Source organism: Nerophis ophidion, linkage group LG06, assembly GCF_033978795.1.
Source record: "Nerophis ophidion isolate RoL-2023_Sa linkage group LG06, RoL_Noph_v1.0, whole genome shotgun sequence".
Taxonomy (NCBI): domain Eukaryota; kingdom Metazoa; phylum Chordata; class Actinopteri; order Syngnathiformes; family Syngnathidae; genus Nerophis; species Nerophis ophidion.
In genome coordinates, this window is record NC_084616.1 from 32,412,765 (window position 1) to 32,437,321 (window position 24,557).

General features: G+C 41.3%; 1 protein-coding gene across 13 annotated transcripts in view; it reads right to left on the minus strand.

Moving 5' to 3' along the window:
* huwe1 (HECT, UBA and WWE domain containing E3 ubiquitin protein ligase 1) overlaps window positions 1-24,557 on the minus strand; it is a 79,674-nt gene that overhangs the window by 1,785 nt on the left and 53,332 nt on the right. For 7 of the 13 annotated variants that reach the window (XM_061903419.1, XM_061903417.1, XM_061903420.1 and 4 more), the window contains 37 exons: window positions 24,232-24,427; window positions 23,994-24,161; window positions 23,757-23,905; window positions 23,613-23,679; window positions 23,249-23,472; window positions 22,939-23,150; window positions 22,676-22,858; window positions 22,321-22,493; window positions 21,974-22,113; window positions 21,689-21,764; window positions 21,521-21,619; window positions 20,039-20,163; window positions 19,807-19,966; window positions 19,389-19,617; window positions 18,772-18,950; window positions 18,583-18,672; window positions 15,372-15,532; window positions 15,214-15,256; window positions 14,114-14,476; window positions 13,752-13,962; window positions 13,518-13,642; window positions 13,181-13,401; window positions 12,643-13,034; window positions 11,907-12,549; window positions 9,877-10,588; window positions 9,706-9,794; window positions 8,996-9,152; window positions 8,791-8,923; window positions 8,417-8,631; window positions 8,107-8,330; window positions 7,386-7,488; window positions 6,945-7,094; window positions 5,368-5,613; window positions 5,163-5,280; window positions 4,943-5,083; window positions 3,292-3,579; window positions 1,283-1,388 (listed from right to left, as the gene is read on the minus strand). In XM_061903419.1, the coding sequence (XP_061759403.1) occupies window positions 1,283-1,388; window positions 3,292-3,579; window positions 4,943-5,083; window positions 5,163-5,280; window positions 5,368-5,613; window positions 6,945-7,094; window positions 7,386-7,488; window positions 8,107-8,330; window positions 8,417-8,631; window positions 8,791-8,923; window positions 8,996-9,152; window positions 9,706-9,794; window positions 9,877-10,588; window positions 11,907-12,549; window positions 12,643-13,034; window positions 13,181-13,401; window positions 13,518-13,642; window positions 13,752-13,962; window positions 14,114-14,476; window positions 15,214-15,256; window positions 15,372-15,532; window positions 18,583-18,672; window positions 18,772-18,950; window positions 19,389-19,617; window positions 19,807-19,966; window positions 20,039-20,163; window positions 21,521-21,619; window positions 21,689-21,764; window positions 21,974-22,113; window positions 22,321-22,493; window positions 22,676-22,858; window positions 22,939-23,150; window positions 23,249-23,472; window positions 23,613-23,679; window positions 23,757-23,905; window positions 23,994-24,161; window positions 24,232-24,427 (7,311 nt within the window). Of the gene's footprint in view, window positions 1-1,282; window positions 1,389-3,291; window positions 3,580-4,942; window positions 5,084-5,162; window positions 5,281-5,367; window positions 5,614-6,944; window positions 7,095-7,385; window positions 7,489-8,106; window positions 8,331-8,416; window positions 8,632-8,789; window positions 8,924-8,995; window positions 9,153-9,705; window positions 9,795-9,876; window positions 10,589-11,906; window positions 12,550-12,642; window positions 13,035-13,180; window positions 13,402-13,517; window positions 13,643-13,751; window positions 13,963-14,113; window positions 14,477-15,213; window positions 15,257-15,371; window positions 15,533-18,582; window positions 18,673-18,771; window positions 18,951-19,388; window positions 19,618-19,806; window positions 19,967-20,038; window positions 20,164-21,520; window positions 21,620-21,688; window positions 21,765-21,973; window positions 22,114-22,320; window positions 22,494-22,675; window positions 22,859-22,938; window positions 23,151-23,248; window positions 23,473-23,612; window positions 23,680-23,756; window positions 23,906-23,993; window positions 24,162-24,231; window positions 24,428-24,557 lie in introns of all 13 variants that reach the window. The other 6 variants (XM_061903425.1, XM_061903422.1, XM_061903423.1 and 3 more) reach the window with 6 other exon arrangements.

The window sequence follows — 24,557 nt, forward strand, 5'->3', positions numbered from 1 at the left end:
ATTTTAATATTTGTCATTATGGTGGTTTTTGGAGCCTAGTGTTTTCTGAGGTGGTACTTGGTAGACAAAAGTTTAAGAACCACTGCCTTACAGTATTGAGTATGTGGAAGATGTGTGGAAAATGATTGCTTGATGCATTACAATTTGGATGTAGAACACTCAATCAATGAATGTCCAAATTTCGATTGTATATGTTAAATTAATAGACAGTTCTAAAATGGAGATCGAATGCAGACACACAGAAAAAGGAGCTATGCTAACCGAGGCACTAAGCTAGTTGGAATGTGAAGTAGTGAAACGGAAAGAAATGTTTTGTACATTTCAACAGGAGTCTAACTTAAAACCACATTCCAGCAGAGAGTACCAGGTAAAAAGAGGAAATTAGCAAGTAGATAAATAAGTCAGGAGAACAATATCCATAGTGCGATAACACTGTCAGCCATAGATATGAATGAGGAGATAGTTATAGGCAACAACTTTTATCCATCAACCAACCATCCATCCATCATCTTTCACTTATCCGAGGTCGGGTCGCGGGGGGAACAGCCTAAGCAGGGAAACCCAGACTTCCCTCTCCCCAGCCACTTCGTCTAGCTCTTCCCGGGGGATCCCGATGCGTTCCCAGGCCAGCCGGGAGACACAGTCTTCCCAACGTGTCCTGGGTCTTCCCCGTGGCCTCCTACCGGTTGGACGTGCCCTAAACACCTCCCTAGGGAGGTGTTCGGGTGGCATCCTGACCAGATGCCCGAACCACCTCATCTGGCTCATCTCGATGTGAGGAGCTCCACATTTACCGCAACCGAGGGCAGTGTCTGGTCAATTTTAGAAGGCACCAAAATTTGAAAAACCAAAGATATCTGCTTGCCACATAGGCACATCATTTAGCAGGCTAATTTGAGTGCTCATTCATCCAGTCTTCCAAATATGTATATCTATGTTGTGCGCATAGAAAACCAGAAATTACTGAATACTCCATACGTCTGCATGCAAAGGAGGAGCTTTTTATAGATATTTCAATATAATACATTTAAAATATATGAGAATAATATAATATTTCAAGATACATAATTTTTAATCAAATTGTAATTTAAATCATTAGGTGCCCAAAGTTTCCCACCCCTAGTAAGTATATATAAAGAATTAAGGGGAGTTTTAAAGCCATCGGATATAAACTGACTGCTGCAGCACTCATGTTATGAATACACTAAGAGGCACAATCTTCAGCATGAGAATCAATTTTCCACTTGAAGCTAATTGAACCAATTAGAGACCCGAAACCAACCTCTGTGCTGAATGTAAGCTCATAGCCCAAGGTGGACACGTCGTTCTCCAACAAGTACACCAAACCCTGGAAGAAGGGGTAGTCCTCACTCTCCATGTCAGTGTATCTAGCAATAAGAACATAAATAGTAGTTAGAAATGTATTGTGTAACCACAGCTATGTACAAAACCCAAAACCAGTAAAGTTGGTATGTTGTTTAAATCGCAAATAAAAAAAAGAATTCAATGATTTGCAAATCCTTTTCACTCCATATTCAATTGAATACACTGCAAATAAAAGATATTTAATGTTCTGGGATTTTTTTTTTTTTTGGCAAAGAATCACTAACTTAGAATTTAATGGAATCAACACATTGCAGAAAAGTTTGGCATATTTACCACGGTGTTACATGGCCTTTCCTTTTAACAACACTCAAACGTTTGGGAACTGAGGAGACCAATCTTTGAAGCTTTTCAGGTGGAATTATTTCCCATTGTTGTTTTATGTACAGTTTAAGTTGTTCAACAGTCCGGGATCTCCGTTGTTTTATTTTATGCTTCATAATGTGCCACACATTTTCTCTGGGAGACAGGTCTTGATTACAGACGGGCCAGTCTATTAACCGCACAATTACTACGTAGCCACGCTGTTGTAAGACGTGCAGAAAGTGGCTTGGCATTGTCTTGCTGAAATAAGCAGTTGCTTGGATGGCAACATATGTTGCTCCAAAACCTGTATGTGCTTTTCAGAATTAATGGTGCCTTCACAGATGTGTAAGTTACCCATGCCTTGGGGAATAATACACCCCATACCATATCACAGATGCTGGCTTTTGAACTTTGCTCCTATAACAGTCCGGATGGTTCTTTTCCTCTTTGTTCCAGAGGACACTTTGATTAATTGATACTTTTATTAGTAGATTGCACAGTTCAGTACATATTCCGTGCAATTGACCACTAAATGGCAAAACTTGAATACGTTTTTCAACTTGTTTAAGTTGGGGTCCACGTTAATCAATTCATGGTACACGACATCCACAGTTTCCAAAAACAATTTAAAATGTGGACTCGTTAGACCAGAGAACACTTTTCCACTTTGCATCAGTTCACCTTAGATGAGCTTGGGGCCAGCGAAGTCAACTGCGTTTCTGGGTGCTGTTGATGAATGGCTTTTGCTTTGCATAGATTTTTAACTTGTACTTACAGAAGTAGCGACGAACTGTAGTTACTGACAGTGGTTTTCTTAAGAGTTCCTGACCCCATGTTGTGATATCCTTTAAATACTAATGTCAGTTTTTTAGTGAGTACCGCCTGAGGGATTGAAGGTCACGGGCCTTGCTGCTTACATGCAGGGATTTCTCCAGATTCTCTGAACTTGTGATGATATTACCATGAATTGATTAACGTGGACCCCGACTTAAACAAATTGAAAAACTTATTCGGGTGATACCATTTAATGTTCAATTGTACGGAATATATACTGAACTGTGCAATTTACTAATAAAAGTTTCTATCAATCAATCATGCAATCAATATTACGGACCATAGATGGTGACATCCCTAAGTTCCTTGCAATGGCTCTTTGAGAATTGTTTTTCTTAAACTGTTCGACAATTTTCTCATGCATTTGTTCACAAAGTGTTGACCCTTGCTCTATCCTTGTTTGTGAATGACTGAGCAATTCAGGGAAGCTGCTTATATACCCAGTCATGGCACCAAACTCTTCCCAATTAGCGTGTTCATCTGTTCCAAATAAGTGCTTGATGACCTTTTCTCAACTTTCCCAGTCTTTTAGCCACTCGTGCCATCTTTTTTTAAACATGTTGCAGGCATCAAATTCAAAATTATATATTTGCAAAAAGTCAAGTTTACCAGTTTGAACGTTAAGTATCTGTTTTTGGAGTGTATTCAATTGAAAATAGGTTGAAAAGGATTTGTAAATAATTGTATTCTGTTTTTATTTACGATTTACACAACGTGCCAACTTCACTGGTTTTGGGTTTTGTATATCTGTTGTCCTTCAACCAGTACCTGACACTCTTGCCCAGGATGTGCTTGTAAAAGCTGCGAGTGAAGTAGCACTCCAATAACCGGTTATCGTAGACTGCTTTGGCCACGACCCGACCCACAAATTTAAAGTAACTGAGGTGGTTTGGGTTGCAGTGGGACGAGGGATTGATGGTGTAGGTAACCCTATCTCCAGGTGATGTGCGGAACAGGGCGTACATGGGATTGAACATCTCACGGGAGATGATCATGTACCACTCCCTCAGCAGGCCACCAGCATCTTGGCCCTCTTCTCCTTCAAAAACAATGTACCTGCAAAAGAAAGAGAGCAGGGTCACACCGTATTCGAGTGATTCACATAGGCCAGGGGTTGGCAACCTTTACCACTCAAAGAGCCATTTTGACCCATTTTACAAAATAAAGAAAGCAATGGGAGCCACAAAACACTTTTGAAATTTAAAATGAAATAACACTGCATACAGAGTTTTGTTTTTTTTGCTTTGTGCTATGTATAAACCAGGCGTCTCTAACACACGGCCCGCACCTTAAAATGCAATTTTAATGTTAGTGCGGCCCGCAAGTTTCATATGAGTGCCGCTTTACAGCATCACACTTGCCAACCCTCCCATTTTTTCCGGGAGACTCCCAAAAATCAGAGTAGCTATTCTCGCGAATGTCTGCTGATTGTCACCCAAACAACAATAAGGGCGGGCTACAATGGCACTGCTTTTAGCGCCCTCTACAACCAGTATAAACAGCTTGGCAGCCCAGGCGCATGTTTTATATGGGTTCTTTAGACACACGTGAGTGACTACAAGGCATACTTGTTCAACAGCCATATAGGTTACACTGAGGGTTGTGATATAAACAACTTAAACACTCTTACTAATATGCGCCACACTGTGAGCCCACAACAAACAAGAATGAAAAACTAATTTCGGGAGAACATCCGCACTGTAACAAAACATAAATACAACAGAAGAAAAACTATGAATCCTATGCATCCCTAACTCTTCCGGGCTACATTATACATCCCCACTGCCCCCCCTTCGTGTGTCGGTTGAGGTGGCCGGGGTTGGGGGGGGGGGGGGGTTTTAGGGGTTTGGTGCTTGCTGGGGTGTATGATGTAGCCCGGAAGTTAGGGATACATAGGATTCTGGGTATTTGTTTTGTTGTGTTTATGTTGTTACAGTGCGAATGTTCTCCCGAAATGTGTTTGTCATTCTTGTTTGGTGTGGGTTCACAGTGTGGCGCATATTAGTAAGAGTGTTAAAGTTGTTTATATCACAACCCTTTGTGTAACTTGTATGGCTGTTGAACAAGTATGCCTTGCAGTCACTTCGGTATGACGACAGAAGCTGCATGTCACGTGTAGCGGGCCGGCAAGCAGATAGCATGGTGTATAAAGGGGCGCGACGACATATTTTAAAGGACGTTAAAGGCATTGCAAACGCGGCACACCCTCAGCAATGTTGTCTGGGTGTAAATCGGATATTGTTAGCCCCGAGTGATTACTGGGAGAGGCACTGATATCCGGAAACCTCCCGGAAAAAATCGGGGAGGTCGGCAAGTATGCAGCTGAGCCACATCAGACTGATCAAAGAGCCGCATGCGGCTCCGGAGCCGCGGGTTGCCGACCCCTGACATAGGCAGATGTTGGCCGATAGGAGCTTACAGCCTGTTCTTCATGTCCTCTGGGCTCTTGCGGTGCAGTTCCCTGTAAGAGTCCTCAAACACATGATCCCTTCTCACGTGCACAGCCATGTCCTCCTTCCTCAGACCTTCATCCAGGCGCTCCAGCTCCTGACGGAAATACCTAAAAGAAGACCAGGTCAGTAATCGACAAAGCCAACAACTAACCGCAGTTTGAAATTGGTAAAAATCATCGCTCTTACTTCCTCTTCACATCAAAGTCCAGGATGCGTATGTAGTCAACCAACACTGCAAAAGGCCCATCAGCCAAATGAGTTGTGGACTGACGTAGTATTTGGTTGAGTACTGTGCGGTGAGTTTCTACAAGAGGAGGGATAAAATAACAAAACATTGTACCGTTAACACTACCAATGCAGCTTTTTAACTAATTATTTATATCAGGCTCACCAGCAAATCGGAGGAACTTCTGGGTGTCTGGTGGTAAGTTTGAAGATATGTGCATGGAGGACGGTTCACGAGAGAAGAATGGGTCTAGGGATGAAGGTGTTGCTGGTGTAAGCGGTGCAGGGGACAGAGGTGGAGGCTCATCTTTGATGTGAGACAGCTGGCTTTCCCGTGTGTCCCGAACAGGGGGTTTGCTCTCCCGTTCAGTGGCGTGCACAAGGAAGAAAGCCTCCACAGCGGGCTGGAGAACTGAGGGATAAAGAGTTTCAAAATATGAATCAAAAGGGTTGCAAATGTACCCCTTTGTTTGAAAATGATCCTTAGCTCTAATGATCATTTAGCAATGTTACATTTCTATGTATTTATACCAACAGTGGGGGGGATGACAGCAGTTCAAATGTACATATTAGAGATGTCTGATATTAGCGTTCTTACAGACATACAATACTGCCCAACACTTCATTTTCAATACCAATTTTAAATTATTTCAAGCAATACGAGTTCTTCCCTCAATAAAAAGGTAGGTGACGTGGTGTAAACTGAACATATTGGTCCTTACTGTAACACCTAAAGTTATGTCACTGATTACATTTCACAAGTTAACACTGTTGGTGCAAAATGAGCTATAGAAAAAGTGTTAAATATATTCTTAACATTGTGTCTAAACGTAAGTCAATAAAAAAAATGCGACCAATAGTCAAGTAAAATAACATGTTCTACTATCAACAATCAAGACAGGTTAGTATTTGAAATAATTCACAAATAGGATTCTGAATATGTGGACAACTAGACAATTTGTAAAACTACATTTCTATAGGCATAAACATTTGTATAAGAATAAAGTAAAATGCAAAAGATGCCAATGTACTAATAATATAGTTATTGAAATTAATAGTTGAGATTTTTTTTTCTTTCACAAAGGAAGTTAACTCAATTTACACATACAATAAGTTGTGGTGTGAATAATTTATCAGTACTAGACATGAAGTGACAGGATCAAACATATCAAAGAAATATTCACCACGTGAAAAATAGCCTTTGAAATATGTGACATCTCGTGCACAGACAACTCAGTTAAATGCCAAGCCCACTATAACTCTCTTCTGCCTGTGACTACATAGGAAACAAGCTTGTGGCCATGGGAGAAAACAACCTCACATTCTTTGTCTTTAACAGTCTGACAAGTTGCTATATCTTGTGATAAAGTCAATTGAAAGCATTGGGTTGCAGAATTGCTTTAAGCGGAAATGCGAAAGTCATTGGTAATCACGTGGGGTGCCGCACCAACTAGAAGCGAAGAAACGTTGTGCCTTAATGTTGCCTACAGGATACTGCAATAACAGAACAGCACATAACTTTAAACCTGTAGCAAACACTTTCAAGACAGGGATAGAATACCTTTTGCAAAATAATTTAAACATTTTAAAAACATTACAACTTTTTTACATTTTACATGTTTTCCATTACTACAAAATCGGTAAATTTTTTTAAAAAGTTTTTTCGGACATGTAAGAACACTGATAAAAACAAAAACAAATATTAAAAAAAACACCATATACTATGAGAAAGAATACTCGTACCCAGCACGGCATGCTGGTCATGGGACTCTTCCAGCTCTTTCAGGCATTCCCCAAGCATGTCCCATAGCTCATCCAACAACAGCTGTTCACTGAGGAGCGGAAGGTCTGGGAGTTTCTCCTCACTCTCTGACTGGCCGTTTCCTTCTTCATCTGATGAAAACATTTCCATATAATTTATCAAAACAGGAGACAATTGAATCAGTAACTTTTGTTATTTTCCGGTGACCTCCTCTTTCAATCCAGTGGTGGACAAATTTCATTGCATCCATAAAATAAACCCCGGTGAGATAAAATTAATGTTAAATGTTTGTTACTTTGAGACTTTTGTCATGGTTTCTAAACAATGGAAATAAAGTTTCTATCCATAAGCATCCTATAAATAAATCAATAAGTAAGCATCCACTTAGGACTTTGAACACGTTATGGGTGTGCATGTCTCACCCAAAGGTGCAGATTCTTGTTCTACAGGGGACGGCTGGTCCACATCCATTGGTGAGTCATCTCTCTGGGCTGCCTGGGCCTCTGACACAGACTGCATTTCAGCCTGCAGAGACCAGAATCCAGAAGGGACATAGGATGACCAAATGGGGAAAAAGAAGGGAGAAAGTAATTAGTATTGGGGACTGATATTAACATGCATTAGGACATTCACACAGTCCATTGATAAATGAGCTGGGGTTGAGCAGGTATGGGAAAAGCATGTAGCAATATCAGCCAGCAACCGCACAAGGGGGCTTGACATTTTTTGAACCAACACATTCGCATTGTTTTTCTTTACAGCCAAACATGCCAATGCAAAGACATTTATAGTATATGAAGTTGATCACTGACATTTGAGTCATCATGGCATTTGTTAAAACATGAAGCATAACTTTTTACACAACAAGGTGCAGACAAGATTATAAATTTTGACATTTGGTTGTGCCACAAATATACAACATCATAAATCTAGTAATCTCTTGCATATTCATCTGAAAAAGTTGGCAAGGCTGTAAGTTTTAAAATGCAAACAGCAACATGGTAGGTCTATATGAAACCAGTCAAAAGCCAAGAGCAATATTACAAAATACAATTTAAAGGCCCATCAAAAATGATACGCTAAAGTGTGTGTGAGGTGTGTACAGGAGAGCGTATGTCTAATTTCAAAGCAGCCCATGCTAACCGTGGCAGCAGCAGCTGTGCCAGCAGGGGGAACAGCACCAGTGGGGGCATGAGAGGCCTCCACTGAAGATCCGGCGGTGACGGCGGCAGCAGTGGGTGGTGGTGCTTGTATAAGGCGGCGTGCCCGCTGACCCTCTCTCACCATCTGGATAATGGCATCAGCCTCTGCCTCAAGTTGACGGACAGCAGCCTGAATGCTGCTAGCTGAGCCCAGATTGGACGAGCCTGTAAGTTGAGCAAGAGGTTGCGTTATCGATCAATTCATTATCAGGGTTTCCTACTTGTACAGTGGGGTCAATAAATATTCTCACCTAATCGCCCTGTCTGTTTGGCTTTCTTGTTGGCACGGCGTGTGTCCTCGCGTAGCTGAATAATAACCTGCAACACTCGGAGGAAAAATTTCTGGGTCGACGTCTTAGAAGTAAGTGAACTCATACAAGGGAGCTGTAGTTCTCGTCCGCCAAGTGTTCGCTTTTGTGCAGCCACAATCACTACACTCTCTGCTCCATCGAACCTGTGCCGCCAACAAAGAAATTATTTAAGGTAAAGTAAACTGTAGTTACAAACAACAGGTATTGATAATTAAATGGTGACAGCAAAAAACAAAGGGATGGCTATAAAATGTCAGAGCAACATTTGATATGACTTATCCCTCTGAGAGTGACCAAAAGTTGCCATTGCCAACCTGCTGGTCATTTTGCCCTTCAGTCTGGCAGAGATGGAAGAGTCCTCAGGAGGTGCATCAGGGGAATGAGAATCTGCATGTGCTCGTCTCTGTTGCTCCAAGTTGTACTCTCGAAGTTCAGCCAGTAACGTACCTGAGACAGAAATCATTTTAATGTGTAAGAAAAGCGACTATGCAAAACTAAGAGTATCTACAAAGTACTGACCGATCTGTTTGCAAAGAGTATAACCAAGGTGTCTTGCTCCACTGAGCAACAGTCTCAGCACAGTGTCTCTGGTTGAACAGTCCCCTCTGGATAACTGAAGCAAAATATTAGCTGCATCCTCCAGTCCTTCCTCTGAACATGAGTGGGAAGTCAACACCTTATATGGACAAGAGAGCAAAGAGACCAAAAGGGTACATGTAAGTTTGCAATCATTTAAGGCACCATTACAAGTTGGAAAGAGGAAAGGTAGACAACCCAACTGCACATATAGTAGACTCAAAAAAAATTGAAAATTGTGCTAATGTTCGTTTATTCCAGCAAGGTGAAAATAATATGATATAGGCTAATAACGTGCAATGTAAGCTATTTTGAGCCTTCTTTTGATATAATTTTTAGGATTATGACATATAGTATAGAATTTTTTAATTGAAAATCTCAGAAAATTTGGGGTTTTCAAAAACTGAGTCATGATCATCAAAATTATAACAAAGGTTTGACATGTCTCGCTTTGCATTTAATGTGCTTATATCACATATTACTGTATTTTCACATTTGGAATTGAATTGCTGACAAGGACACATTTTTGCACATTAAACATTTTTTTAGTTTTACCTGAACTGGTTAATTTTATTTGAGAATGAAAATAAATTATACATCTAATTCAATTTTGGACTGAAACTAGAAAGATCTGTAAAATGCCTTTTTTATACCTCCACTGAAAGTTGAAGCTGTTTCTCTGTAAGTCCAGTGGAAATCATCTTGTCACTCTCTGTGCAACTTGGAGTGCTCTTCATTTTTGCTGTTTGTGTAGAAAATAATAATTATACATAACCCTCATTTATAACCTGCAAATAACATTTTGTAAGATTAAAACATTCCACCTGTGGAAACTGTTCCAGTGGATGTTGGTATAGAGATGGCTGTGGAAGATGAGAAAACTAACAGACTTGACCCTGACGTGGTGCTCTGGGTTGCAATTCCCCCAGAGGCCACTGTTCCCACCGCAGTAGATTGGATGCTTGATGCTGTTCCCTGCGTGGTAACAGGGGCTGTTGATCCTGAGCTGGTTGCTGGGCTTGGGTTGGCTGTTTGTGGAGTAGGGTGGCCAGCAGGCACCTCTGTGGCTTTGTTGTCAGGCAGGGCAATGGATATGAGGGAGAGCAGACGCAGCAGCTTTTCAGTGAGCAGGGAGCTTCGCCTAATTACAGGGTGGGACAGCATGTTCATCAACTGACCAAGGGGGGAACTCTCAAGGCTTAACTGTAATCCATCAGCCTCCGCACTGCCCCCAAGAAGCACAGTTTTCATTGATGCCTTTCCCTTGCGACTGACATTCATGTTATCCAGCTTTACAAGCAGGTCCCAAAAATCAGTGGAGATTCCCAGTGACTGGGGAGTAGCAGCAGAGGAGCCGAAGGAGTTCTGTGTGCTGGAAGCATTGGAGTTTGGGTTGTTTAGAGACTGGGAACTTGACTTTGATCCTCCACCTATACCTCCCACACCTGAGGAGCTCGGACAAAGGCGAGACTCCAGGTCAGAGGATGACAGAGACAGATCCTTACAACGCTGCTGAGTGAAATGGCTGGGGAACACCTGTAGGGACAAGCAGAAAAAAGTGATTCAGTAAGTTAACCTACCATTAGGGATGGGAATCGAAAACAGTTTTTTTTTTTCAGAACCGGTTCCCAGTGTATCAATTCCATGGAATTGCTTGCTATTTTTCCCCAAAACGATTCTCTTATCGATTCTTCTGGGTGGGGATGACGTCATTACCCAACGTGCGTAGTGATATCAGATAGCAAAATGGCTGCGCCCGGGTGCAATAAAGGCTCTAAAGTTGACAAAATTTTACAAGAAAAGATTGCAACAATGCTAATTATAATAATCATAAGGTTGCGAGCTCATCAAAAGGAGGACATACGAGCAATATGGTGAAACATCTGAACACAGTATGCAATAATTATAAATGAAAGTCGCATTTTGAACCGCTCCTACCTTTTCCAGCAGCAGTAACGCTAGCACTTCATCTGAATGCAACAGGTACTAACACCTCCTATCATGTTAGCGTTATTTGTTGAATTCAAATGCATTCTTATTTAGATGAGCATGACAAACATATTCTGACTGGTTCTGAGGCAAGCAGCTCCAATTCACATCTGCTGGTAGACCATACATACAACTACTTTTTACCGCTTGTCCCTTTCGGGGTCGCAGGGGTGTTGGAGTCTATACCGCTTGTGCTGTTCAACATTTTTGGTTGGTGAATGTTTAATTTTAGTCAGAGAAAAGTTGCATGTTTTCCTGCAACCAGATTTTCCTTTAGTCATTATACAGGTGAAACTTATAAAATTAGAATATTGTGTAAACATCCATTCATGTCAGCAATTAACTTCAAATGTGAAACGAATCTGTGCTATTAACTCATTACATGCAAAAGTGGGACGTGTCAAGCATTTATGTGTTAGAATTTTGATCATCATGAGTTATGTGAGATTTTCAATTCAAAGTTTTCATAAACTGTAAGCAATAATCATCACAATTGTAACCAATAAAAGGTTTGCCATATCTCACTTTGCATGTAATAAGTTAACATAACATGTTACATTCTTGTGTAATTTGCACATGATTAAATTCTACAGAAGATTATTTTTTTATTTATTTACAAAAAATCTTCTATACTACATATGGCTCTTAAGATCTCACTGTAGGCTTTGTAAAGTCATGTTAAGTCTAAACTACAGACTATAGATGCTAATCCACGCTTTTTTTCTAATCGATAAGAGAACCACTAAGGAAACGAATTGTTAAGCAGAATCGGAACCAGCAAAATCTTATTAATTCCCACCCCTACCTACCATGGATCAGCATAAAATAAAAATAACAAATTAGATAAGGATATGTGACAACTTACCTTCGCAAGTTGGATGAGTGTGTCTAAAACATGCCGACAGACCACTGGGGCAGCTTGTGGGTGGATGTGTACAGTGGAGCCCCCACCTCCAGCACATGTGACCGCTGCAGTAGCTCCTGTCACTCCTCCCAGAGGTGCAGATGCTGCTGAACCACCAGCTGAGTGACGGTCAGCATGTTTTCTACCAGATACACGTTGGATCTGGAAGATGTTAGTCCGGCAGCCCAAGGCAGCATCCATAGAGACAGAGAGCCAAGAAAGTTGGCTAGAACTGCGAGACTCTACCCTGTTTAGAAGCTCCAGGGAAGAAGAAGAGGAGGAGGAAGAGGATGAAGAGGTAGCTGATCCTTTTCCCCCACAGCCTCCCTGGGAGCTCCTTTTCCCACGAGAGTCTTCGAGACGGGAGGTCTCCACACACACCTCACTCTCACTGCTGCGTTGGAGAATGGATAACAGGCTGCGAATGACCCACCCACGTGTCTGAGAGTGGTAGCAAAGATTCCTGAGCACACGGTGTAGACGGCTGGTGTTAAGCTTCGGTTCATCCACAAAAAGCAACACCAGCAGGCAGGACAAGGCTTCATGGTCCAGTAGCAATCGGCCACGCAGACGCAACAGAGAATCCACACTGGAATTGGATGGTCTGAAGGACAAACGAGTGGATTTCAGTTAATTTATCAATATTTATATTTTATGGTTCTATAAAAAGTCAAAATAAAACAGATGTTAGGCTCACCTATGGTTAGATCCACCCCCCATCTGAAATGGGCCTCTATTCTGTACTGCTAACCTGGTGTACTGGACGCCACGATTGCTCCCTAGCCGACTGGTGAAGGCTGGTGAACGCAGAATGGCTGATAGAGCTGATGTTGAGCTATGACCGAACAGCCTCTCATGCATCAGTTGTCTTTGCCGGGCCTCCTGCTCTCTACGCAATGATGCTGCTTCAGCTGCAATGTCCGGAGGCATGACAGCCAACACGCTGTCCTCCATGTCTTCCAATACACTACGTCTGAGCTCTGAGGGCAGGGTTTGGATGAAGGTAACAGGGTCTAGAGGAGTATCTCCCTGAGGGGGTTGTTGGGAAACCTCCCTGCGCTGTTGCTCTGCTCGTTGCTGGGCAAGGACCTAAAAGTAGCAAACAGTTTACCATCATGTTCTGTAAAATCATAACTGGTCTTAATTCCTTTTATCTACGTTAAATATTTATTAGTATTCCTCTGTCAACTTTAATTATGAGTAATTAGTCCATGTACAGTTTCTATATTTCTTACCTCCTCCTGAATGGCAGGTGGCAAAGCAGCCAGAAACTCAGGGCTGACCTCTGTAACTCCTGGCCCTCCAAGAACCGGTGCTGTAGAAGATGGCAGGCTTGGGGCAGCTGCTGTGCGGGAAGGTGGTCTTATACCCAACTGATTTTGAAGCACTTCTCTTCGAATGTCCTCAGGAAGAGCTGCCAAGAAAGATGGATCCACACCTTCTGGAAGACTTATTCCTGTGATGACAAAAACAACAGTATTTTAGGTCATCAAAACTGTGTTATGTGTGAGCGAGGTGATGTAGGTTAAATCAATAAAATCTATTTGTTCAAAAATATTCACCCAACTGTACCTGCAAGTGGGTCCTCGTCCTCATTGCTTGTGGATGGAAGAGGCTCTTCTTGGATAGCCTGTGATTGGCTGTCAGTACTGTCACTCCTGGTAATTACTTCACCACCAGACGACACTGAAAAGGAGCTAATACAACGAAAACAACATCTTTACAATCCATTAAATTGATTAAAAAAAACATTCTACGTTAATAATTTCATATTCTTAAACAAAGGCAATATTTTCAAGACCTCACCCAGTCTCTGCGCCTGCCTGCCTTTCAGTCAGCCCACTTTCCCCACTGACAGACAGATCTTGAGACACATGGGGAGGCTGGACAGGGTTGGAAGAAGTTTCTTCTTGTGTGGCAGAGGCAGGGCTGCTGGTGTCCATAGGTGACCCCTCAAGTTGTGACACACCCACCACTGCAGGCTCTGAGGTCTCTGCAATATCTGGGCTTAAGGAGGCTGGGGGGAAAAGTTTAAAAAACTAATTATAATGTACTGTGATCATCATTCAATTCTTTGTGGAACTGATTTCTGAACTAAGCACAGGTCAGATGTAAATCATGTATGCATCCTTGCTCATGGACAGTCTGTATATTGAGTGTGAGTCTACCTTCCCTGCCTTCATCCAACGCTTCTCCTCCTCCTCCTCCACCACCACAACTTTCTCCACTGCCTCTCTCACCGATTGTGGGTGCTGGGGACATTTCCATCTGAGATGCTTCTGCTTCACTGTTAGGCCTGTCAGCTGTAGACAAGGGCGGAAGGTGCGTTCCTGCCAGAGCCGCCAATGAGCTGACATGTGACTCTGCCAAAAGCAGGTCTGCCATTGGTTGGTGGACCTGCTGGTTTATTGCCGTTTCCAACGAAACTAGGGCTTGTTCGTGTGGAGCTGGGGTAGTCGGAGTGACCTCTCCGGAAGGGGAAGCAGTGAGTTCCAGACAGGATACTGCACCTCCTTGAGCCTGTACACCCTCTGCGACAGATAAAAGATAGTCAATCGAGTGACGACTTTTTGATGAAGTTATATTTTCATACATTGAAACAGGTTTCTTGGCCTGACAGATACACCATTTCCTTGACAATGAAAAAATACACAAATTGGCCGAAGTTTAATTGTGTCTAATGCATTGCAGAGGGAACTAAGTCCAAGTAAATAATTTAATTGTGTTATACAGTATGTTTAAACCCATCAAAAAAGTTTCTGGATCAATCGAAACAATTATTGAAACTGTGAAGACACAAAGAAAGCAGCAATAATTGTTGACTGCACAGTGCTGAAAATGGTTTTGCACGGAAGCTTGAGTTACATTTAAAATGAAGGACAAAACTAGCACATGAAAAGATAACAGCACCAACAATTTGTTGTCAAAAGATTCCACAGCAGAATCAGTAATATAAGATGGAGTATACAATCATGTTCAACAACAACACAATTTACTACAACATCACCACAACACACCTAACTTCAGAACATTGATGTCATTTGGGTTTTCATTTTCCCGCAGATGTTTCCAAGTAGTTGTGACGTTGCCATAAGAAAGACAGTAGGCTGTATAGTTATCTCCCAGATCTGGTGTGATCCTAAAACTATACAAACTACTACCTCATCCCATAGCACGCGCTGATGACTCTTGATTCCCTGTGATTCAATTGAAGTACACCCATTTGAGACGACGGAACAATACCAAAACCCTGTCAAAATAGTAATACCTGCAGTGTTTTCTGCACCATTAATTGTCCCTAATCCAGAACCCTAGAGAGAAGGAAATAGAAAGCAAATTAATAAAAAAGTATATGTTTGTACTACTAATATGTAAATAAAATCCACAACTTTAGAAAATACTTCTACTAGTATGTAATGTGCAAACCTGCAAGCTCTGTTCCCTCGCCTGCTCTGCTCCAGAGGCTTTCCGTTCATTTTGTTTGGACTCTTCCACTTCTGCCAGCTGCCGTCTTCGCTTCTCTCTACGTTCCTCTAACTCCTCATCTCGCAGACCCTCTAGATGCTGAAGGATTGGCACTTTCACAACTGAAAGGAACATGACATGTAGCCATTTAAAATAATGAAACTAAGATGCAAAGACTTAAGTCAACTTGACAATCGTCTTTGTAGTTAAAATTCCGTGCAGTGCACGCCATTTGTTGATGGCACAATGTTTCTTAATTTGTTGTTAGTTTTATTTTCTTCCATGCTTTAATCTACTATGTTCACATTGGTTACATTTGTAGTTATGTAACCCTTAGTTCAGGTATAACGGTGTCATTTGACAATTGTTTTGATTATAATTGTAATATATGAATGATGATAAATTAATGTGTTGTGGCAATTGTGGCTCTCACCAAAGCTGCAATTTGAAGAAACACTTGGTTGCTTTTCCCAAACACAATTTTAATGAACTGCCAACATGAGAATGCTGAATAGGAAGTTCTTAAATTTAAATGGCTTTGTATATACACTGAGACCAAGTTTAAATTGTTTTCTTCGTGGTGTTTTGAAACCGCACTCATTTTTCCACAGAATTTTTAACTAACTTGATGTGGTTTGCCAAGAAGATTATTGGTAATACGTACATTTTCAGAATGTGGTTGTTCTATTTTTGGTCCAAGTAAACCAAAGAAAACGATTTTGAAGTTTACATTTTCAGAATGTGGTTGTTTTATTTTTGGTCCAAGTAAACCAAAGAAAACGATTTTGAAGTTTTGTTTATTTTAAAATTATGCCATGATTTTACCAGTTTGGCCCGCATACGAATACATTTTCCTCCATTTGACCCCTGAGCTAAAATGACTCTGACACCCCTGCTCTAAACAGACCAGAAACTAACTAGATTTGCTATCAATCACTTGTATGGTGACAATTAATAGGGTTCTAAATGAAGGTTATGCAATAGATGGACGATATGATGTAAACTTTGCCGCAGATAGTTTTTAATATGTTGATGACACATTCCAGCTGTGTGCCATAAATTTGACAGCAACAGGCCACAAATTTGACAGCAACAAGCGAACGACCACGTCATCAATACAATGCATTATTCTAACTAGCGGCCCTACACAGTGCAAAGCAACTTCTAAGTCCGCAATCCTTGACTCCAGAGCAGCAAATAATCTAAGTTTCTTCCAAATATTATTGCTGGAAAATGAGAAATAGCTAAACATGCTACATGACCAATAGGCGAACCACTAACAAAAAGCTAGAGCTCTTGAATGTAAACAAAAGTGGACAGAGCGATACAAATATCGACAGTAACAGTAACAATACAAAAGTATAGTTTCAGCATAGAGTCTAGAGTTGTTTCATCATCCATCCATCCATCTATCTATCTTCTTCCACTTATCAGAGATCGGGTCGCGGGGGCAGTAGCCTAAGCAGGGAAACCCAGACTTCCCTCTCCCCAGCCACTTCGTCTAGCTCTTCCTGGGGGATCCCGATGCGTTCCCAGACCAGCCGGGAGACATAGTCTTCCCAACGTGTCCTGTGTCTTCCCTGTGGTCTCCTACCGGTTGGACGTGCCCTAAACACCTCCCTCGGGAGGCGTTCGGGTGGCATCCTGACCAGATGAACGAACCACCTCATCTGGCTCCTCTCAATGTGGAGAAGCAGAGGCTTTATTTTGAGTTCCTCCCGGATGGCAGAGCTTCTCACCCTATCTCTAAGGGAGAGCCCCGCCACACGGCGGAGGAAACTCATTTCAGCCGCTTGTACCAGTGATCTTATCCTTTCGGTCATGACCCAAAGCTCATGACCATAGGTGAGGATGGGAACGTAGATCGACCGGTAAATTGAGAGCTTTGCCTTCCGGCTCAGCTCCTTCTTCACCACAACGGATCGGTACAACGTCCGCATTCCTGAATACGCCGCACCAAACCGCCTGTTGTTTCATCAGTATTTTATAGAAATTAGAAAGTCTTTTTTTGGGGGGGTATTTTAGATATGTAAAAATTGTCTCATTCTTGATGGCTAGCAATGCAGCTAATGGGAGCAATCCATTCTACCTCTAAATCACTTTAAATATGCATTCAAAACCAGCCACCAATGGTTAATTTACGATCCGTAACCTGTATAATAAACAAGCAGCAGCAATGTTGCTACTGTAAGCGCGAACACTGATGAACTCTTTTTCTAGTGTACTAACACATCGGCGTGCTACAATGTTGGCCATAGAAGCTAACTACGGAAAGAGATAAGCTAGCCTCTACATCAGCACGAAATGTATGAGTTTGTAATGCACAACTCAATGCGGTAAGACACCAATCTGTACTGACTGAAAAACATGAACAATCATATTAAAGTATCTGTAAAGTATTCGCCGACATTTCATGTTTTATTCGTACACTGCTAGCCAGACAGCGTATGTCCTGTAGCTGTACAACAAGCATGATGTGCTGCATGTATCATGATTGATAGTAAAGTGTGACTCACTCGATGGACAGTTGTGCATTTGGTCTGCTGGCCGGGGACGTTTTTATTCGGAATTATTTGGGGGTAAGCACGCTATTTGTGTCAAAATAGCTTGTCTCCAAAGTCCACATTTGCAGCTTCGTGTCATGCCGACATCACTGTGCTCCAACTTTTTATCCTCTTCTCCGTGCTCGCTTTGATAAATAGTAGTTAATCTTCCGTTCATTCAGTTTCAAAAAGATAAGGCTGTGAATCCTTATTTGTCCTAAAGTAGTCGTATTCGTTGCCTGTTAGCAAATCTGCCATGATTAGAACACACTCATGTTTGAATCCGGAAGTAGGAGAATGGAAATCAATGGAAGGAAGACGTCAGTTCCGGCAATGATTAAAATGACAAAATAGTAAATATTGATCATATTACATATCGTTATGAACGTGTCTGTTTCTACATTGTATATAGACCTGCAGCGTGTAAATTAAACATTGATGGAGGTTTATGAAGTTGTTTTAGAGGGTTTTTGAAGACTATAATGGTGACTCCCATTAACCACATCTTCAAAGCATTTTTATCATCTTTAAAACTCTAAAAAAAGATGTGTTCTTGTCTCTCATAATGATAGTGAAAATCACGCAAAATTGCAAAAAAAGTGCCGTTCCCCTTTAATTTTAACACTTACCTGCTACACAGTCGTGCATACTTTCAGCATCCAGCACTTTACACTCATCTGTCCATCTAGTTAGAGCAGTGGGAATGCTAGATAGAGTGCCTAGAGAATGTACAAACATGTGAAACAACGTTAAGAACATGTGAAACAGCCCTAAACTAAAATACTTTATTACAATAATAGAGGATTGGGTTTTGTCACCTGCTTGACCTCCTGTGCTGCTTTGTTCATGAAAAAAGTCATCGAGTAATTCGTCATCGGAACGAGCAATAATATGAACGTCCTCATTTCCAACCAAAAGGCGAGCTCGACCACGAGATTGCAGAGGCAGCGAGCTGGAAAGTTGCAAAATGTCAGCTGCAGCACTGGGGCCCAACAACCTAAATGCAGTTAAGCAGTGGACAATTTCAAAGTCAAGATAGGTACCGAACTAAAATATTTATTGTTGTTCCAAATGATTGATGGAAAAAAAACATACATCAGTGATTCTCAAACTGTGGTACAAGTACTACTAGTGGTATGCAAGCGCCATCTAGTGGTGCATCAAATAATCACTTGATTAAAGTACAGTATTTTATTTTACTATATTTAAACACAATGGTCCCGTTCAAACTCTTTAATTTTAAAGTGGCCAAAATATTCAATAGTTGTTAAATAAATCCCACGCCTTGTTTTTAATGAATGCTTAAGCATACTACACAACTGCATTTTAATGCTTGTTTAAATTATGGTGTTACTTGGAGAGACAAGTTTTCCTCAGGTGGTAGTTGGTGAAAAAAAGTTTGAGAACCATTGATAAACAACTAATATCCACTTGCCTTTGAAGGATGAGCGGAGGGTTAGGCTGGCGGTTTCCAGGGTAGTGGACATGGATGGTGTGCCCACTGTTGGCAGTGAGCTGGCGAAGCGTCCGCTGGCTGCGACCCATGCCTTGTGCCAGCCGGCTGCTTGTGCCTGCTACACCCAGAGTGAGGGAACCGTGGTCAGCATGACGCACCATCAGTGGGTGGGAGCTAGGGATGTTGCCAGGGGAAGGAGGGATGTCAGCTGATGGAAGAACAGAAAACACAGTTAGACATAGAGAAAAGCTTTGTGAAAACTTTAATATAACAAAAAAAAAATAGTTTCAAGTGTCTTTATTAACAATTACTCCAATTTAGATGTTTATTGCAAATGGCAGTTCAGATGCTACATTACAATTGTATCGTGTAAGTGAAACCACATATGGGTGCTTACCATTGTTGGAAAACATGTTGTCAAACTCAATGATGAGGTCATCATCCCGGTCAAACCTTTCGAAGCGGATATGAGGGGAAGCATTGATGTCAGGGAAATCCTCATCCAACTCCATCTCAGAACCTTCATCATCGTCATCCTCATCGCCTTCCTCATCATCCTTAACAAATGGCAGCCATGATTTTAAGACCATTCAAACGAATTGAGTAAACATCTAGCTATTGACCCATACCTGGTCCTCCTCCTCCTCTTCTTCTTCCTCCTCTTCATCCTGGCTGTCTTCATCATCATTGCTGCCACTAGAATCTTCTTCTTGTGTGTGCTCCTCATCTTCTGGTTCTAGGATATTCATAGAGTCTAGCCATAGAGGAAAAGGAAAAGTAAGCAATTGTCAATTTATTATTTTTGTGAAATCCGATTAACACTTGAATTGTGATTATTCACAAAAAAAAGTGCATTAAACTTGCTTGCATAATTTAAATTAACTTTGAAAACACCCCAATATTTTGACCCAAAAGCAATTGTATTGTCAGAATGTCACACTAACATTAAAAAAATTATGTAATTGAATGTACACCATTCATTTGCTCAAAATTGGCCACAAGTTTTAACCTAATTTCTATCAAAATGAATTTTGAAACAGACGGGTGTATGCATTAACATGATCATTGTCCGTTTAACAACCCATGCCCAGTTAAGGTAAAGGAGCATGTGCGCGCCAAAAATATTGGGTGATTACGCTTGATACATGATTAATGCAATACTATTTTGTGATCACCCAAGGTATATTTGTCAGCCCCTACCAAAAACAAAATTAATTTTGCAGTTTGCATACACACAATAGTGAACATATATATATACCGTATTTTTCGGATTCTAAATCGCTCCAGAGTATACGTTGCACCGGCCGAAAATGCATAATAAAAAATGAAAAAAACACATACGTCGCACTGGAGTATAAGTCGCATTTTTGGGGGAAATTTATTTGATAAAATCCAACGGCAAGAATAGACATTTGAAAGGCAATTTAAAATAAAGAATAGCGAATAACAGGCTGAATAAGTGTAGGTTCTATGACGCATAAATAACCAACTGAGAAAGTGCCTAGTATGTTAACGTAACATTTATGGTAAGAGTCATTCAAATAACTATAACATATAGAACATGCTATACGTTTACCAAACAATCTGTCACTCCTAATCGACAAATACGATGAAATCTTCTTCCTCAATGTCACTTCTAAACAACTCTGCCAACTCCAACTCTTGTCGTTTTCTACTGCATATTTTACTACGTCCAGCTTGTAATCTGCAATACATGATTTCCTTTTCGGTGCCACTTTTGTTCAGCCCTTCTCAGTTTTTATAAGTTACCGCCAACATTGAAATGATCCATTTTAATAGCTACGGGAGTAGCATATAGCAGTTAGCATCCCATGACCCACAATGGGACCCTTCTGCCATGACCCTCCCCCGCCAAATTCTTATTGGTTGACGTGTGTGTGACAATTGCTGACGTGTGTGTGACGATTGTTGACATTTTCTTCGTCTCTTATGCGAATGAGATAAATATTTAATATTTTACGGTAATGTGTTAATAATTTCACACATAAATCGCTCCGGAGTATATGTCGCACCCCTGGCCCAACTATGAAAAAAACTGCGATTTATAATCCAAAAAATACGGTAATGTTAATGTTTTTTCTTATACCAACCTTCTCTATTAGCCTGAAGAGTGGATGCCTGACTGATATTGGAGGGGGCCTCATCCATCAATACATCCTCTTGTGACTCATCCTCACCACTTCGTCCCACTGAAAGACAACAGTTGTCAGAGGGATTGCTTTCTTACACAATTATTTTCTTCCCTCACAATTACACACCTATAATTGTACTGTTGACCGTTCCACCATCTCTCTCAAGTAGCTCATCAATCAGATCCACCAACTCGTTCTCCACCTTTATGCACATCAGAATCAGAAATACTTTAATAATCCCCGAGGTGAAATTCAGATTCTCAGCACAATCCCATTCATGATCAGATGAAATGTTAAATCCAAAGCGCACATGTATGGTTTCAGATTGTCAAGTTATGTTCAGCAACTTATAAACGCACGCACACACGCACACAAAACATATAAATACCCTGGCAAAACAATGCTAATCACCTGCATCGCCTGTGTGCTGAGAACCTCTGGTTGACCAGCAATGACAACTGTATCGCCCTCTGTTTCTCCATCCATCAAATCACTGTCGGCTCCCTGCACCCTGTGGCTTCCCTCCACTGGCTCAGCCTCACCAGATTCTCCTGGAATTTCAGATATCACAAATTATTACAATAATTACCTTTGGAAAAACTAGATATAGTGCTAACATTATTCATCCCACACATTAAGGTTGTGTAGCAGCTGATACATGAGAATAAGTTTACAAGTTTCAGTTTATCATCTTTCTTTCAGTTGGATTTAGCGAACAAAGTATTTAGTGAACCTGACCGTTGACATGTGTCACATACCTTGATCCTGAGCGTTACTGTTGCTATCCCTTGCTGTGCCCACTGAGTCATGTTCAGTCTTGCTCTTGCTGGAGCCTCCTTTACCCCCAAACAAACTGCTGGGCTGGTTAACTATACGCGACAGAGTTTCTAGAGGCTTGAGGGCAGCATTCACTGTGTTGGCCATGTTGGGGCTTTACCAATGAAAGAAGAGAACATGTTTCACTTCAATATAATCTGCATTACAAATTGCAATTCAATTTTGTTTGGCAAAAAACAAATGGATGATATCCAATTAAATTCTGCAAAGACTATTTTGACTGAGGAACTAAAAAACTGTTGCAGAAGACAGCTTATTAGCCGTATATTTACATACCTAGACAAATCCAAGCTGTGAGGCACACGGGCCAAGTCATTGACCAGTCCTTTCTTGAGAAAAAGCCTTATGATATTATTCATCCCATTATGTTGTGTCTTGGCTGCTGCTGTGCTATAGAAACTGGATGTGGAGGGACATGACTCCATTATAGTGCTGATGATGCACATCACTGCTTGAAGCCTGTGACCGACAAGTAAGCATTGGAGGTTAGGAACACTGACCAAGGATGGTAATGCCATCAGTGTCCTAATCCTACTTACCGGGCATGTTTTTCAGCCCCTTCTGTCATTCCTAAAGCCCGACTGAGGGCAGCCTTCACCTCATTAACCAGAGCAACCTGGGCATCTGTGCCAGTGCCTGCAGCTGCTAGGCTGGCAAGAAAAAGGCGGGCCAAGGCTGGGGTATCTTTGTCCTCTGCATTCTGGGTGTGAGGCAGCAAATGGTCGAGCACAAAGGCTAGAACACTGCAATCCTGTAAGAATACAGATGTAACAGGTAAACAAAGTACACTTTAAACTGAAATCAATCCAACTTAAGCATGTATTAAAATAAAAATAGCTTGTCACTCACCTCCTTAATAAGCTCAGACTGTCCTGCAGTGTAGCAGTAAGACGCAATTAAGGTGGCAATGCCAACATATGAGCGCACCAGTTCAGCCAGCAGTCTCAGGATGGTGGAGGTTGGCATTAGTGGTTTACGGGCCTTTACCTTTGCGGCTTTAGCTTCCTCTGAGCTGCTACTCTTATCACCCTCCTGCTCTTTCTTTTCCTCTCGCATCTCTTCAGGTGTAGAAGCTGGGAAAATGAATGTATTATAGATTCACGTTGTATTAAGTTTTTATTGCATTAGGAAAAGACAAATGAAATAGTCCAAAGGTTTATATGATTTTTAAATAATGTTTTCTTTAGCAAATGAAATACAAATGATATCACACCTTCTCCTTGTGGTGTGCCCGACTGGGACGACTCTGCCACAGCTCCATCAGCAGCAAAAACTTGAGCCTAAAAAAAGACAGCAATGTTAGAGTTTAACAGTTTTATATAGTGTATGTTTTCACTAAAGACTTCATCAAGCTCACATTAATATGGAACGCAGATTGGGAGTCAAAGTCACTGCCCTGACGAGTGAGACGGTATTGTTGGTAAACATCATCGCCAACATCCTGTAACATCTGGCACATGTCTTGGCTGCCAGGCACCGTTGTCACTCGTTCTTCTGGGCGCTCAGCTTCAAAGACAAACAAAATGTTCAACCCTCAAAGTAAAACAGCAACAAATTTGATTTTTTTTAAATGACAATAATTGAAATAGTATACATTCTTCTGGCGCATGGTAGGCAGCCAAGGCATTGAGCATGTCGTATATGACCTCCTTGATAGTTTCCGGAATAGACGGTAGAGGAGACAATTTGAGAGGAGTTGTTTTCACCAGCTGCACAGCATTGGGCCCCTTAATTCGAAGATTCTCAAATTCGTCATCAGAGGCTTTGGAAATAAACAAAAAACTGAATGAATGCAGGCTCGAAAAATAGAAGACTCAATGACAATCACACACCTGTGCCAGCTCCACGGGGTGCCGGCAGAGCAATGCGGACACAATTGCTGGCAGTTTCAGCAAAGCATTCAGGGTTACGGCAGGCAGCAGGGCCCAGGACCCGCAGGATATAGTTGATTTCCCTTGAGCCAAGGCTGCCTGACACCACACCTGATGTGGTGCTACCGGCTCCACTGGTCACTGCAGATCTAACAACCTGTAGCAAAAAACAAAAATATTTTATATGGTAATCACAAAACTAAGTTCCATTCATAAAAATAATTCAGAAAATACTTCAACTAAAGCAACAAAATTGTGTTTCTTTTGAGCGTATTCAAATCAAAAAA